The 16,767-nt window shown below is 48.3% G+C and overlaps 1 protein-coding gene across 2 annotated transcripts in view; it reads right to left on the reverse strand.

The window, feature by feature from the left end:
• Positions 1-16,767, reverse strand: part of Grik4 (glutamate ionotropic receptor kainate type subunit 4) — a 464,253-nt gene that overhangs the window by 156,513 nt on the left and 290,973 nt on the right. For both annotated transcript variants that reach the window (XM_045145696.1, XM_045145697.1), the window contains exons 4-5: positions 11,910-12,007; positions 8,054-8,219 (exon numbers count right to left, since the gene is read on the reverse strand). In XM_045145696.1, the coding sequence (XP_045001631.1) occupies positions 8,054-8,219; positions 11,910-12,007 (264 nt within the window). The remainder of the gene's footprint in view (positions 1-8,053; positions 8,220-11,909; positions 12,008-16,767) is intronic.

Here is a 16,767-nt window from a genome sequence, read left to right on the forward strand (position 1 = left end):
TTTTCTGTAGAGATGGTTTTGTCTTCAAATACTCCTTTAGCTTGCTTTTGTCGTGGAATGTCTTTATTTCTCCATCTATCTGAATGGATAGCTTTGCAGGATAAAGTAACCTTGGTTGACAGTTGTTATCTTTCAGGACTTGGAATACATCATTCTACACCCTTCTGGCTTTTAAAGTTTGTGTTGAGAAATCTGCTGTAATCCTGATGGGCTTGCCTTTGTAGGTAACTTGATTTTTCTCTCTAACTGCTTTCAGTACTTTTTCTTTGGTTTGTGTGTTTGGTAGTTTGATTATATTATGGCGAGGAGAGGTTCTTTCCAGGTTTTGTCTGGCTGGGGTTCTAAAGGATTCCTGTATCTGCATTGGCACCTCTTTCCCAATTTTGGGGAAGTTTTCTTTTATAATTTTGTTGAAGACACCTACTATGCCTTTGGAGTGAAATTCTTCTCCTTCTACTATGCCCTGAATTCTTATGTTTGATCTTTTCATACTGTCCTGAATATCTTGAAATTCCCACTCATACCTTTCTATTAATTTGTCTTTCTCTTTGTTGGACTGTATTAGATCTGCCACCTGGTCTTCTAGCTTAGATATTTTGTCCTCTCCTTCATCCATTCTACTGGTGAGATTTTCTACAGAGTTTTTAATTTCATTAACTGTGTTCTTCATTGCTAGTAATTCTGACTGATTTTTCTTTATTATTTCTATTTCCTTATTTATGTCTAGTATTGACCTCTTTATTTCATTAAATTGATGTACTGTGTTTTCTTTGATTCCTTTGATTTCCTCTTTCATTCCTTTGATTTCTTCTTTGACTTCTTTGAACATATTTATAATCATTCTTTTGAAATCTTTCTCAGGCATTTCCTCTAACTCGTTCTCATTGGAGCTCATTTCTGATGTATTAATACTTTTTGGTGGATTTATATTGTCTTGATTTTTGGTGTTTCTTGTGTTATAATGTATATATTTTTGCATCCTGGATTACTTAATGATTAGATTTTCTAGTTAGCTGGGTATTATTAGATGTATCAGACAATCTGATGTTATATAACTTCAGGGTAGGAGCTTAAGGCGTTAGGTGTGGCTCTCAAGACTCTCAGAGTATTTATCCAAGAGTAGGTATTATGACAACCAGATCCTCTAACTGTCCCTTAGGGTGTGTGGTGCCCCACCCACACCCTTAATCCTGACAACAAGGAGGTTAAGATTTCTGATCTGTTGAGGATTCTAAGTCAGTTTATGACCAGGTGAGACTCTTCCCTGGTGTAATCCCAGTTACCTCTGCTCCTGCTTGGGTCCCGCTGTTGGTTCAAGTAGGCATGGCCGGGTCCCTGGACCACTGCTCTGCTGGCTGGAGCTGGGCACTGGCGGTGGGGGAGGGGAGGCTGCCGATGCTGCTCTAGTTCTCTCACTGTTCCACATGTTCTTCTACCTTGTGATCTGCTCCTCCGTTGCTCACTGCCGCTCTCCCTTCGCGTTTCTTGAGTTTGCGGAGAGCTCTGATGTGAGTGGAAAATCCCCTCACCTGGTTCTTACTGTGGCTCAAGTCGAGCCTGGTGGCTTTCTGGTACTCCACTGCTGCGATTGGTGGACCTGCCGGAGCAGCTTCTGCCGGCCTGTGCGGGCTCTGGATGCTCTGGATCTCTCCTACTTCTCTGCTGCCGTTTCAATTTCCTATACACCTCATTTTTTAGTAAAAGTGTGTATTTTGCTGAAGTTGTTTTTTGGCTTTTTGCCCCCAGGCTGCTTTGGCGTGGTACCTATGCCGCCTTCTTAACCCAATATTTTTTTTTAAAAGGAGAGAATGAGGGAGGGAGGGAGAGAAGGAGGAAGGAAAAGATCCACTTCCATTTCCTTTAACCAGCCTCCCTCAGGCTCCACTGGCTGACTCCCTTGGCACAGCACTTTAGCCCGGGAAGTCACTCTGTTCCAGAAAGAAGGGACGGCACTGTGAAGCCCTGAGGGAGGAAGCTGGTGTTAGTGGGATGCTGGCCTGGCAGGTTCTTGAGAAGCATGTCCTAAGATAGGTGTGAGGTAGTGCCTGTGGCCTGCACCTACCACACCCTGCCAGATGCCAAACTCAGAGTCTAAATTTATTTTTATATGACAAAGAGGAGAGAATTGGCACATCAGGGCCTCCAGCCACTGCACTTGTCCTCCAGACGCATGCATCACCTTGTGCGCATATGTGACCTTAGACTTGTATCACCTTGTACATCTGGCTTACGTGGGATCTAGAGAGTTGAACATGAGTCCTTAGACTAAGCAGGCAAGCGCCTTAACTGCTAAGCCATCTCTCTAGCCCACTATCAGATCTTTAGACCACCTATGCAGACCCCTTCCTTCGTCTTTTCTTCCTTCCTTCTTTCCTTTCTTGTTTTCTTCCTTTCTTTCTTTTCTCTTTCCTCCTTCCTTCCTTCCTTCCTTTCTTTCTCTCTCTTTCTCTCTCTCTCTCTCTCAGACAGGCTCTCTTGTTGTGTAGCCTAGACTGGTCTCAAACTTGAGATCATCCTGCTTCGGCTTTCAAAGTACTAGATTTCAAGTGTGCACCACCATCCCTGGCTGTGGTAACTTATTTTGACCCGAGGGTTAGGATGATGTGTCATTGAGTGCAGAGGGGCACAGGGTGTGTTCAAGTTCTGGAAAACTGTGCTTCAACTGCTGACCCTTCCTGCACCTGAGCTTGCCTCTGGAGTCAGACAGTAAGGGGACAGGCTGTGGGGCTGAGGAGGAAGGCACTGAGGTCAAAAGCTAGATGGCCTGGGCAGCCAGGACCATGCCCACCCATCCATCTCTGACACCTGACCTTTGAATGTACCATCATTCCACTCACATGGCCATGGGAGGACTGTGCTCCCTTAGTGAGGAAAGATAGCCCTCACTCCTATTTCTCCCTCAGGGTTCTCTGTAGGAACAGAAGGTATCCACGGGGCATCCCTCCATGTTGGCCCATCTTGTAAGTCCCAATGCCTCGGTCACAGTTGCAGAATGAAATGACAGTAATTAAACGTGTACCAGGTTCTGGGGGGTGACTTTCCTTCCCAACCACCTCAGTAGGCAGCATCATCCCACGTCAAGAAAACAAGACTCAGAGAGGTGGAGTGACCTGCTCAGCGTCTCACAGCTTGTGAGCGGTAGGCGAAAAGCTTGGTTTCACTTCCTCTACCACCATGTTGCCTGTCTCTCAGGCAACGCTCTTTCCCCAGAAGTTGATCAAACGGGTCCTTTCCAGCACTTGGACAGGGCTCGAGGATTCAGCAATGTGGAAAGAACCGAGCTGTATCCTGGCCTGCTCTTGCACCCAAGTCTTGGTAAGGTGTCTTCCAAAGTGGCTAGAACAAGGAAGACCTGTGTGTGTAGTGTTTTACTCAGGGTGGCCACTGTGGTATTCACTCTATCTGTGCCATCCTGTCGAAACCCCTCAGCCCTCCTGGCAGCGAGACACCATTGTCCCCATTTTACAGACAAGAAAACGGAGGCCAAGGAAAGGCGGAGTCACATTCCCATGACCACATGGGTGGTAAGTGAGTGACAAAGATGCAGGACACAAGTGTGAAGCCACAAAAATGGACTTTGAGTACTGAAAAACCATTTGAGCCACCGAGATAGCAGGGAAGCACCCAGCATGTTGCATACACATGGGTCTGGGTCCTCAGCCTCTTCACAGCGGCCCCATGGCGGAGCAGGGTGACCCCACCCACTGGGCCCTGGCAGCCATAGTGGAGAGCCCCAACAGTCCTTGAAGGCCCCACATAGTCAACTCCTTTGAGCTGGGGATAGCCACTCTCCCCATCTCATTAGAAGCAGAAATTCAGATGTTCTGATTTCTTTTCTCATTAAAGAAAAAATAATGTAATCTACAATGTACCTGTGCTTGGTCCCAAACCTGCTTACTAAGAAATCTCCTTCTGGGAAGCAGGAGACTAAGTGGGAAGATTCCCCGTGGAATGATCTGTGTTATGCCAAATTCTGATGGCTGGAAAATGGAATTAGCCTCCTGTTCCTAATTCTATCCTTGGCGTCTCTGGGCTGGCATTAATGAGGAAGATGGAAGATGGTCTCTTCTGGCTCTAAGCTGCCTTCCCCTACAGCCCCTCATTGTCTCAGCCTTTGATTAGAGTTTTAATCTTCTCTGCCCTTGAATTTCTTCTGCCTGTCCCACCTTTCTTCCCCTGGTCCTGGTGGGTGAGAACAGAAGTCACAATGTTCTCCGAGCAGAGTGGCATGGTGTGACTTTGACCCTGGGCTGTGCTCAGTCACCTTGCCCCTCTGTTTGAAGGACTGTGGTGACATGCTGCTATAGAAGGTTCCCTGCCAGGCAGAGCCCATGACAGAACTACTTCTCTGGGCCTTCTGTGTGGATCCAGGGAGGGTGAATCCAGGAAGTGCTCTGTAGAAGAGCCAGCCACCCCCCGCCCAAGACTGAAATGCAGAGAAGCTGACAGAGAGTTCTGGCTTTGCTATGGATCCACAAACAGCATGACCAGAAGTCCTTCAACAGCCCTAAAACTATGTCCTCCTCTTTAGCATGATTGAGGAGAAGGAAGGAAAATGAGAAAATAGGGGGAAGGTGCATTGCTTTCTGTAAGGAACTCTTGAAACACCAAACGATGCCATGATTCTAATGGAAAGAGTCCTGGGATTGGAGGCTACAGGATCCACCACAGTGCTCAACTGAAGACTATGTGTTTCACAAACAAACATCTGAGCCGTGAATTTCCCAACACCCAGGCGGACAGGAAGCAGAGGAAATAGAGCTCAGTTGACAGTTAAGGGATATGGCTTAGACACAAGAAAGAATTTCCTGTTGGGTTGGTGAGACATTGTTCCCAACGCTGAGGAAGACTGCAGTAACCTTTATGAGGAGATATTTATGACAGCGCTGCTCTCTGCTGTGTACTGTCCTACTGGAGCGGGCTACAGGCAGTCCGTTCCCTGCGGGGAGAGGCCTGATTCTGTGACCCCACTGGCTACTGCCTGCATGCTGCATACTGCCAGAATGTAACGTCTCCCAACTGTGTTGCATCAAACATGAGCATCCAGTGGTTTTTAGATTACCATGTTTGTGGCGTTCAGGGTAGAATCCATTTGGGGGAATAATAACCTACTTGTTTGGGCTGCAGAGCATCTCAGAGGTATCATGAGACATGCTAAAGTAAAGAGCTGGCATGAAGGGGACATAGGGTGAAAGGTTATCATTTATTTATTTTGTCCTTTGACAAAACCACTGACCATTAAAGTGGTGTTGCCCAATAGAGTGTTTTACACTACTGGGAGGTTCTGCCCTGTGTTAGTCAGTTGGTACTTCACTACCCACATGAAATGTTGCTGAGCCTAAGGAACTGAATTTTTATTTTTCAGTTGATTGTTTTTGGAGACAGGGCCTTGCTCTGTAGCCCAGATTGGCCTCAGACACATGGCAATTCTCCTACCTAAACTTCCCAAAAGTTGGGATTACAGCATGAACCATTATTTTTAGCTCTTTCTCCCTTGATAATATCCTCAAAGGTTACTCTAATGCTGGGTGTGCCCCTGGGAACAACTCACTTAGAACACGTGCAAAGAAGCACAGGAGTTGGGGAATTTGAATTAGACCCCAGGAGCTGTAGACTATGAGAGTTGGAGAGAGAATGTTGGCTTCATGTTGTTTTTGACAGACAGGTCCTACGAGGGTCTGCCAAGTGAGCCATGTGCAAGAAAATCCCAGGTCCGCCCTTGTCCACCACTGATATTTGTCCATTTTGTAAATGAAAGAGATCTGTTCACTGAGCTCTGCTTGCTGAATCCCGTGATGAACCTGCCTGAGAATTCCGGCACACACCCATTCTTTATGAGCTCATGCTACTGTGTTAATTGCTTCATTCCATTAGCCCTGCTTGTTCTCTGGTAAGACAGCTCCATCCCTGAGAACAAAACCCAAAACCGGTGAGCTCTTCTCTTACACACAGAGCCCAATATAGTGAACAACACACGGGAGCTGCTCAAGACACACCTGGGGACAAGGCCCCCGCAGTCCAAAAATAAGTCCATACTCCTCATCACTCATGGTGTGCACTCCCTTCCTCAGCCTCCTTTCGTCTTTTACCAATAACCGTATGCATGTATGTGTTTTGCATGTATCTGTGTGGTGGTGTGCATGCATGGATATATGGTATTATGTACTTTTTATGTGAATGTAATTATGTGGGTATGTGTGCATGAGGAAGCCACATGGTTGAAGGTCTTTTTCAGTCATTCACCACATTGTATTGTTAAAAATATATGTGCGTGTGTTTGTGTGTGTGTGTGTGTGTGCATGTGCATGCACACACCTGCGTACACCGTACACATGCACACCAGGGTGTCTTGTTGCTGCGAATGAATGCTAATCTGTGGCATTATGTGGGTGGCTGGGGAATTAAAGCTAGGATGGCAGGCATTACAAGCAAATGCCCTTAGCTGCTGAGCCATTTCTCCAATACCACCATCTTACTTTTTTGAGACAGGGTCTCTAACTGTACCCAGGAATCAGCTAAACTAACTGACCAGTAAGTCCCAGGAATCCTCGTGTGGTCACCTGCCCAACACTGGGAATACAGGCACAGACTAGCATGCCAGACTTTTGGGTGGTTTCTGGGATCCAAACTCGGGTCCTCAGGCTTCCACAGCCATGTCTACAGCCCCCAATATCCACTCTTAACAGAAATGACTTCTCCTCAGGCACAGCACCAGGTATCCTGCCTTCCTTTCTCCTCCACTCACATGCTACGACTTTCTTCTCTCATCTTTTGCATCCCTCCAGACCCACTGAAAGCACTATCCTAGCCCCAAAGCCTTTCTCAGCACCCCCGTTTTCAGGGCTGCCTCCCCCATGACCAGCCATAGTGAGCACTTGGCACTTAGAACGTCCATGTCCGTTCACACTGCGATCAGGGGCCACATCTTCGCTGTATTCACTATGGGCTCTGGAAGGAGCTTGGGACTGCAGTGAGAACACTTGTGTGAATTTGGTCCTGCTGCTTAAATTGTGTGACCCTTGATTAGTCACTTGACCTCTCTCAGTCTTGACTTCCTCAATTTTGACATAAGGGTGGCAACATCTCCCATACAACTGGTTGGTTGTAGTAATGAAGCAAGGTCTAGATAAAATGTATAGGACCCAGACCCAGCAAATTTGTTTCCTGGGCAGCAGAGTGAACACCCAGGACAAATGCAGGAATTTGCATGTAGAGATGGTCTGACAAAGTAGGTGGTTCCAACCTGTGGCGTGGCTTTTGGTTTTGGGTGCTGTTGGAATTCCAGGACAGAGGAAGGCTTTCCTGCAGAAGAGTTCTAAGAAGCCATTGAAGACCCTTAGGGCAGGCCCATCAGCGCAAGTGAGGCATGGGGGTCCCAGATGCCAGGTTCAAGCACTGGTCCCCCGTGTATACCCCTGCTGACCGGCCATGTGTGGGTCCACAGCTGCTCCAGCAAGCAAACAGATGCACATGGTTGCTGGGAGGTGCCAGCTTAAATTAGCTAAATCTCATAAATACTAAATTTATGACACAAATTGTCCAAGAAGCAGAGAAAATGCATTTCCAAAATCTGTATTTGTAAAAAATTGCTTTATCAGGAATTGACCCTGGCCTTTGTTCCATCAGCAAAACCTGCTCTCCAGGGGGAAGAAGTTCTTCAACCTATCAAGTACAAATACATTCAATTTTGTATTTTCCTCCCCCCTCTCTCTTTCTTTGTATCTCCTTCACAATGAGGCTGAAAACGTGGGAATTGAGTTTGCAGATGCAAAAAGACTTGGCAGCTAGCCAGTTTCCCTGTAACCTAGTTCCCTTTTGTTCTGGCCACGCTGAGATAGTCTCTGCAAAAGGTGCTCTCGGGCCCTCTGCTGACTCTCTTTCACTTGCTCATGTACGCGCGCGCGCGCACCCAAGGGCGTGGAAGTTCCAGCGCTGTCAGTTGTCAGTGCCGTGACCCCAGGGAGGTCTCCCCTTCCAGGCCAGGGGACATGGAGCCTGCAGGGCATAAACAAACTCAGCCGGTCCTGGGCAGAGGCAGCCCAGGGAAACTTACATTCCGCTTTGGCACAGATGAGGCAGGCCGTGGTACAGTTGAAGAAGTTCAGGACCCCCGCCACGGCCACGCTGATGTCGGTGTTGCTGGGGTGAAGGTTCAAGGTGGTGAATCTCTGCAACTGGAACTTGACAAACTCTTCGGGTGCCACTTTGAAATGAGGGACCTAGCAGGAGGAGCAAGAAGGGGCAGCAAAGAGGATCTAGAAGGTTGAGAGCTAGAGAAAGCCAGGCTGCTGCAGAGGGTGGGAGCTTTCGCATAACGGTTGCCACATTCCATCTGGAGATGGAGCACGCAAAACCCAAGACCCCAGCCCGTGACAAGAGCCAGGACAGGTCATGCGTTGGCCAGAGACCTGTGTGGATATACTGTGGTCTAACAGTCAGATCCATGGCTTGAGAAGGCAGAACAGCAAGGCTTTTTATTCTCAGCGGAGGTGCCTGAGGCTGAATAGTGAGACAAATCACTCTTTCAAGCATAATCCTCCCAATATTTTATTTGTGGTTAATAAATCAGAGCAGAAATGGCAGCAAGAGAGAAAAAAAAAAAAAAAAGCACTTCCTTGAGTACTAAGAAAAGAGACCCTCAGCTCAGCCCAGCACACACCTGGTATAAACTAGCTCTCAACAAGCTTGCTGCGTAAATCCAGAGGAAAGGTACTCGGGATGGAGCTAGGTAGGCAAAGATTGTCTCCTGCTTCACCAGGACAGTGTCAGCTTCCCTCTGCAGCTACCACTGATGTTTCTAGAAGGTCCTGCCTCCCCTCTCTTCTCTGGGGAAAAGGTATTAAGAGGCTGTGATGGCTGCTTTGTTGACAGCTAAGGCTATTGGGTAGGTAACAGGAAAGTGAGATTGTAATAAGCTGCCATCCACCTTGATTTTTTTCCACCACTCTCGTCCCAGGTACCCAGAGCAAGAAGAGCTGAAGCTGAACATGAGTTTGTACTGATGTTAAAACAAGTGAGATTGAAAGTAGGCAGCAGGAAGAATTGCCTGATGGTGGGCTGCTTGGCTTCTAGAAAGGCTCACTCAGACTTAATTACAGAAGTTTTCTCTGCCTGGCCTAGCCCAGAGGTTGTGCTGCCGGGAGTCTGGGAGGATGTAGGGAAGGTCTCCGGAGGATTCTACTTCCATATCCCTTTATGATTTAAGGGGAAGTCTGGGGGGCGGAGAGAGAGAAAAGATATAGCAAAAACCAAAGATAAAATTACTGAATTCAACAGGGAGTAGCCCTTGAACCATGGAGAGAACATGGAGAGAATATTCTTTCCAGCAGGACTCTGGAGCCGACAAGAGCCTGGAGAGTTAGGCAGGACGTCTGTAAAGACCAGACTCGACACAGAGCATGCCATCAGGGCTCTCTCCGGTTTGTATCCCACACAACCGATCTAAAATGAGTAACAAGTGCACCTTGAAGGTAGAAAAGGTGGCAAAGGGGCAAGATGAAGGGCACGGCTGGGCAAGAAGGGCTAGTGGCCTCGCTGGCTCAGACACCAGTATGTCTCTAACCAGGTCCCCTATGTGCCTGTCAGTCTGTTGAGTTCCATTAGCAGCCAACAGAGTTCTGCCCATTATCACTCCATGGTGGGAAGCCCTTCCAGAACCCACAGAGCCTGGCCCTGGCCTGGGGCAGGAGTCCCACAGGAAGAAGGACCCATGGCTTTTGAAGCCTAGTGATCTGGGTTTGCTGCCATGTTCTGCAGTGTGATTCGTGAGCAAAGCAATTGACCTGGCTGAACTTTGTCAAAATAGAGAAACCACGGGGACTTCTGAGGGCCCCAGGAAGACAACATGTGAGCACACTGGGGAAAGACCAGGCAGCTCAGGAACTGACATGTCCCTGGACAACACCTGCTCATCCTCACTTCTCCCTTTCCCCCAAATCCAGGAGCTCCCAAAGTATAGAAGTGAAGGCAGAGGAGCCTCCACAAGGGAGAGAGCTGATGAGGAGACTCCAGCTCTGGCCATGCCAGAGCTAGCTGCTCTGAGGCCCACATTGGGGGGCCCAGCTCTACCCTACTGGGTTGTTCTTGCTCTTGGAGGAAAGTCATTTCATGATTGATTTCCAATTGCAAATGTATCCCAGGAAGTCTTCACCCAGGGGTGGAGGGGAAGAGCCAGAGACAGGAAGCAGCCAGCTTCAGAGATGTTAGCAGCATTTAAAGGGCTGGACACTGTGCTGAGGAATCCGTAGTTTTTCCCTGGAGCCAGGGCAATCAGTGTAAGGCAGTTCAGCCTCATAAAATATTAACTGAAATATATAATCTGAACGGCAGGCAAGGTTGCTCTGGAAGGAACATGACCAGATGAAGGAGGGGTAACCGTCTGGCTGCTCTTTGGACAGTGAAATCTGGCTGGTCTATGGGCAGTGGACAGGAGACACTGTAGTTCAGGAGCTTAACTTATAGCCTCAAATGGTCAGACAGGGCTGAGACCAGGAGCTCCTAAGCAAACGGATTTTGGGGTGGGACTTAAGGAAGACAGTGAGGGACAGTGACGGGAGAATAGTGAGGAAGAAGGGAGAGAGGAGAAAAGGAGTGAGCAAAAGAGAGAAAATGGGAGCTGAGATGTTGACAACCTTGCTCAGGGAAGATCAGAGCCAGGGCCAGAAGAAAGAGCTGCCACATACTTGCTGTTACATGAAGCCCTGCAAGAAGGATTTAAATTAAATGTCAGGTCCAACTTCCTTGGCTGAGCTTGTGAGATGCTTCAAGGGGCTGTGGCAGGACAGGTGTAACTCTGTGGCCTGAGTTGGCCCGAGAGGCATCTTCCAGGATATTTAAGAGGGGATAAGAAGGCTCCTGGGCTCAGCCTCAGGGTCAGGTGTGGGACAGCACTGGAGGAGCAAATCCAGCCTTCCGACTTACCAAGTCCTGTTCAGTGGGGTGTCCCTCTATTTCCAAGAGCCAGACCCTCCTAACCCCAAAGAGTCTTGGAGGCTCAGCCTCTTCAGTACAGAAGCCAAGCTGTACTTCCTCCCCATACTCACCCCTGGAGCAAGCTCCATCTGCTCCTGGTGGCCCCTGAGACAGACAGGGCTGAGGGAGGGACTACTTGCCCACTGTCTCCTGATGATGGATTTGTAGGGGAAGAACTGGTAGGTACCAGGGAGTGAGGGGGATTAGCAAAGACATGGGCAGAATCTCTGACGTCCCAAGTCTGCCTTCTGCAGAGAAGAAGGAGGGTAAAGGGACAGAATACAGAGGGGGCTGTTGGTGGAAACTTGTCCCCCACTATGCTCTTCTCCCATGAACTAGACCCAAAGGAAGTAGACTCAATACTTGGGACTAGACAGACTTCAGTTAGAGGTCACACCTGAAGACCAGTGTCCTGCTTGGAAGAGCAAATGCTGGAAGTGGTGAATGAGGAAGAAAGGAAAAGACAACCTCTTTTCTTGAGCATTTACAAAGCAGAGGTATTAAAATTTTACTTTCATAATGAAAAGGAGCAAGCCTTCTTCCTCCAAAGGCATTCTTTTTCCAGAACTCCAACAAACAGATCACTACAAGTGCTATCCACATGGGCTGGAGTGTGAGGCTCAGACCTCTGCCCGCTTAGCTTCCTGCAGACCACCATTCTGTCCAGATTCCTCCTCCATGCTCCTTCACTCAGAGGCCACTGTGGGCACCGTCATGCCATAGGATCCTAAGACTCCAAGCTCAACTTGGAATACCTTCAGTCAAGCATCTCTCCATCCACATCACTTGGAAAAAGAGGAGGTCTTCCTCACATTTTCACTGATGATGGGAACACAGTGAACACCATAGCCTGCCAGCAAAAGGCTCCGTGATGTGTTTGGACCCTGGACACAGCCTTCGGCCTTTAGGCAGTCCCCCCGACCCAGCCCCACACTCACCTCCTTCTCCCCACAGATGTTGCTGATGATGGAGCTGGAGGCTGGGCTGGAGGATGGTCCCAGGACAGCGACCACACCCTTGGGGAGGATCTGACACACTGCAGCAGGTGACCGGAGCAGGAAAGGAAAGATGACGTTCATCAGGCATGGCCAGGGCCCGAGCTGCCTGGACAATGCCCCTGGGTCCTTTGAGCTGTACCTACTGCTAACCCCCCACCTCCCCACCTCCTCCAAACCCAGGTCTCTCCTTCTCCCTCTGGACTGCTGGGCTCTAGGACAGTTTTACTGGAGTTTATGGATAGTATTAAATGAGGAAATGACCCAGGTGATGACAACATACGGCCACAGCTACAGGGTTTATAAATTGTCTGGGTCATCACCGAAGGACAGAGGTAACAGAGAACCTACAGGTCCCCTCCATCCCCTGTCTGGTCTGCTGGGTTCTGAGGGGACAAAGTTGCTGCAGGATCACAGGACCCAGGTGGTACAAGAGTGTCCACCCAGCCATCCTTCAATCTTTAAGATCTCCGACATCAGACAGTCCAGAGGAAGAAAGGCAGACAGGCAGGGGACAAAGGTAGCGAAGAAATGCTAGCAGAGAGAAAGAAAACAGCCAGAGGAAGTCAGAGAAGAAGAGAAGGGAGGAAGAGAAAATGGAAGCAGAGATAAGAGAAGGGTGGCAGAGAGTGTGGCATTTGTCAGGAGCCCTCTGTCAATCATGCCCTAGGAGCTGGCTCCCTCCTACCCTGAATATATCAAGCTCTGCCTGACCAGCCAGCATGCTTGTGACCTTGCACTACGTCAGTTAGAAAGGTGCCCTCCCCTCAACTCTGGGCAGTCACCCACCTGTCAAAGATCACCCCAGAGGCCTCCTCCCCTTAGACTTTGATACTTTTGGATGTGTCTAGGGTACCCCATGTTCCTGGCTTGTGCTGTTCTTAGACACCTGTGAGTATGTCCACTTCGGTGTGTTGTATAGAGTTCTCTCCTCCCTAGATCTCCAACCCTTTCAGGCAGGTATAGAGCAATGTTCACCTCTGAAGTGCCACCAGACATTTCCTTGGTGTCTGGCACACTAGTTTCTAGATTTGAAGTCTAGCTCACATTCATGAGTGAATGCTGAGCAACGACACAAAGTGGAGAGAATATAGGTTTCAGCATGCTAGAGATTGAGAAAGGGTGGGAGGAAGATGAGGAAACACATGGGAAAAGCCTGATCTCATTCTCTACACATGACATCAGAGGCCAGGTACCACCACAGACTGTGCAAAGTGGCTCCTCAGTGCACAACTTGCCATCCCCTCCTGCAAGCCCAGAAGCTTCACTCTACACACAACTTCCTCTAGACATTTCAGGACTCAAGCAGAGCCATTTTCCAGGCCCAGATGCACAGTGGCCTAGAGAGGCCTCCATGAAGCCATGCCTGTAGTTGGGAGCTCCTTCTCCTGGTGGAGATCTTAGCCATGAGCCAACACAGCAACAGGAGCATGGGCATGGGACACAGGTGGCAAGGAGGACACCAGGGTTCAAATCCCACAGCTGGGAGCCTTGGGAGATGGCTCAGTCAGTGAAGTGTTTGCTGTGTGAGCACAAGGACTTCAGTCCATGTAAAAGCTGGACATGGGCTGGAGAGATGGCTTAGCAGTTAAGGCATTTGCTGCGAAGCCAGGTTCAATTCCCCAGAACCTATGTAAGCTAGATGCACAAGGTGACACATGTGTCTGGAATTTATTTTCAGTGACTGGGGGCCCTGATACACCCATTTTCTCTCTATCTACATCTTTCTCTCTCTCTTTCTCAAATAAATAAAATACGACACACACACACACACACACACTTTTTAAAGCTGGGCATGGTGTTGCACACCTGCAATCCCAGCACTGGGGATTACATAGGGACAGGAGGACCCCCTAGGGTTTGCTGGCCAGCTAGTCTAGCTGAATTGGTGAGCTCTAGTTTCAGGGAAAGACTCACTCAGAAATAAGGTCGAGAGTGATTAAAGAAGGCACCTCTGGACGTGGCCCTTGCATGCACATAAATGCACCCACACCCATGCACACGCATTCACCCAACCACATGTTGAACAACACACACACGCGCGCACGTGCACACACACAAACACACACAGAATAAAATCCCAGAGCTGCATTGTACTATGTGAATTCTGGTCTGGCAGATCCCCTTTCTACCTGTGACCTCCCTACTTTTAGCTCATGGTAAGGCTCCCTATTTTAGCTCATGGGCAGAAGGCACCCCCAAGAGACTCAGCGGTACTAAGTGTCTTCCATCTCCAGAGGCAGACGTTGCAATGATCAGGCCTGGCCCTGTGAAGAGCCCCTGCAAGCTGTTCCCATAAGCATGGCCTCATGGCATCACTGCCTGCCTACTGGGGGATTTTACTCCAACAGCCTGGCGAAACAGCCTCCGAGAGGAGTCCTCCCTCCAGATCTTACCAAGAAGGACATGGCACCCCAGAGCCATTAAAGAGTACATACTAGGTTACATAGCTAATGAAGGTCAGAGCCAGACTTGGACTCTGAGCCCCTGCCCATCACTGTCCAGGTTGCCACCCACTGCCACTTACCTGCAGGTCTTACTACAGCCATTCCTCTCCCCAGCTCTCATCCCTCCTTACAGAACTGAGGTCGCCCTGCCCAGCTCATTCCATGGAATCCACTTTCTGCAAGGTCACTGTGACCTGTTGGTAGTCCTCATTTCATCCTCTTTTTGCAGCATCTGATGTGCTGATTGCACTGCTCTCCGGGGTGTGTGCCATTGCCCAGCTCTGATTCTCATCCAGTGCTCTGGCCATCTTTCCTTGGCTGACTCGTTTCTTCCCGCAGCTGCTAAGTGAGGTTTTGCCTGTGCCTCCTCCCTGGGCAATCCCACTCTTGCCTCACCTCTGCCCAGATGATCCTACACTCTGGCCTATGTCCTGGGTACATAGTGACAGAGTGCTTGTAGCACAGTCTATGAGAATGTGCAAGCATGGGCTCGGGTCCTGAACTCCTGGGTTTGGGATTCGCTATCTTGAACTAGCTTTGAGACCTTGAGTGCATTGAATTACTGAGCTGCTCTGGGCTTATTTATGCACACATAAAGCTGAGATACCAATAGTGCCTCTCTCATAGGGTTCTGAGGGCTGAATGAGTTAGTATACACCAAGCACTTAGAATGGGAACTCTAGTTAGACTATTTGAACTGGCAAGCCCTGGGTTCAAGTGACAGACCCTGCCCATCTCAGAAGATAAAGTGGACAGCAATCCGGTAAGACATTCGATGCCAACCTTTGGCCTCCACATACAAGCACACACATGTGCACATGGACCCACAAACGTGTGTCCACATACTAACACACATACATACACCATAAAAGGAAATTCACATGCTACATAGCTCACTGTCCTTATGATATATTTGCTACATACTTGTAATCAACTAATTTGATCTTATGCTTTTATGAGGAAGATTTACTTAAAAAAACTTTAACTAATTTTTTTTTATTTTGAGAGAGAGAGAGAGAGAATTGGGGTGCCAGGCCTCAGCCACTGCAATTGGTTTCCAGATGTTTGTGCCACCTAGTGGATATGTGCGACCATGCACTTGCCTCACCTTTGTGCATCTGGCTAACGCGGGATTTGGAGAGTTGAACATGAGTCCTTAGGCTTCACAGGCAAGCACCTTAACTACTAAGCCATCTCTCCAGCCCTTTTCAACTGATTTTGAAGTTAACACACAAAGGAATGAGCTTCATGATGGCATTTTCATCCATATATGTCATTATATTTTGTTCTTTTTTTTAAGATCACACCCTATTAGTTTATTATATTATATTTTGTTTATATATTTGAGAGAGAAATAGGAAGGGAGAGGGAGAGAATGGGAGCACCAGGGCCTCCAGCCACTATAAACAAACTCCACACACATGCACCCCCTTGTGCATCTGGCTTATGTGGGTCCTGGGGAATCAAACCTAAGTCCTTTGGCTTTGCAGGCAAGCACCTTAACTGCTAAGTCATTGCTCCAGCCCTATATTTTGTTCTTACTCATTCCCCTTTCCTCCCTTATCCTTATCTTCCCTGCCTGCCTCTTGATGGTCTTCTTCCTCCTTCTAGGGAGATTCACTTTATCCGCCCACTTTATAGATAAGGAGATGGAGACTTCGAGAATACAAGTGACTTACTCAAGCTCACACAGGTAATACATGGTAGAGAGTATCTTGGCCTAGAGATTCACTTGGCTCCACAGTTCATGTTCTAAGCCACTCTCCTTAACTCCTCTAGGTCAAAGCCATGGTCACTCTTGATATCTTTGCCTTTCCTTTCTGAGCCTACTCACTCACTGGTGAGGCAATGGCTGGACCCTGCCCATCGAATCTGCTCACTCGCTATGCTCTTCTCCTCCCCAGTCTCATTGCCACTGTTCCCCTCTGCCCCATCTGTCACCTGTCTTCCTAAGGGGTCTCTCCATCACCAGGACTGTCCATTTCTAATCCCTTCTCCAAGCTGTGGAGCAAATTATAATCCTAAAACATCCATCTCCTGCTTGGATCTACCTTATGTATCCTGGTATCTTCACGACAAGAGCCAGGTTCCACTCAATGTCATATGCTGGGACATCACTGCTGAGCCAGACCACAGACTACTTGTGGGAAACTGGGGAATGAGCTCAATGTCTAACCATAAGGGAGGAGTTATTAAGTGTGGGTCATGTGCTCAAACAGAGTGGTAGTTTAGGCACTTAAAATGTTCATGAACAGTTTATAATAGTATTAAAAATATTTATGTAATAATGTTAAGAGAAAGAAGCAGGATATAAAATTATATGTACATCGACATGAAGCTGCAGCTAACAAATA

This window comes from Jaculus jaculus, chromosome 3, assembly GCF_020740685.1.
Source record: "Jaculus jaculus isolate mJacJac1 chromosome 3, mJacJac1.mat.Y.cur, whole genome shotgun sequence".
Classification (NCBI taxonomy): domain Eukaryota; kingdom Metazoa; phylum Chordata; class Mammalia; order Rodentia; family Dipodidae; genus Jaculus; species Jaculus jaculus.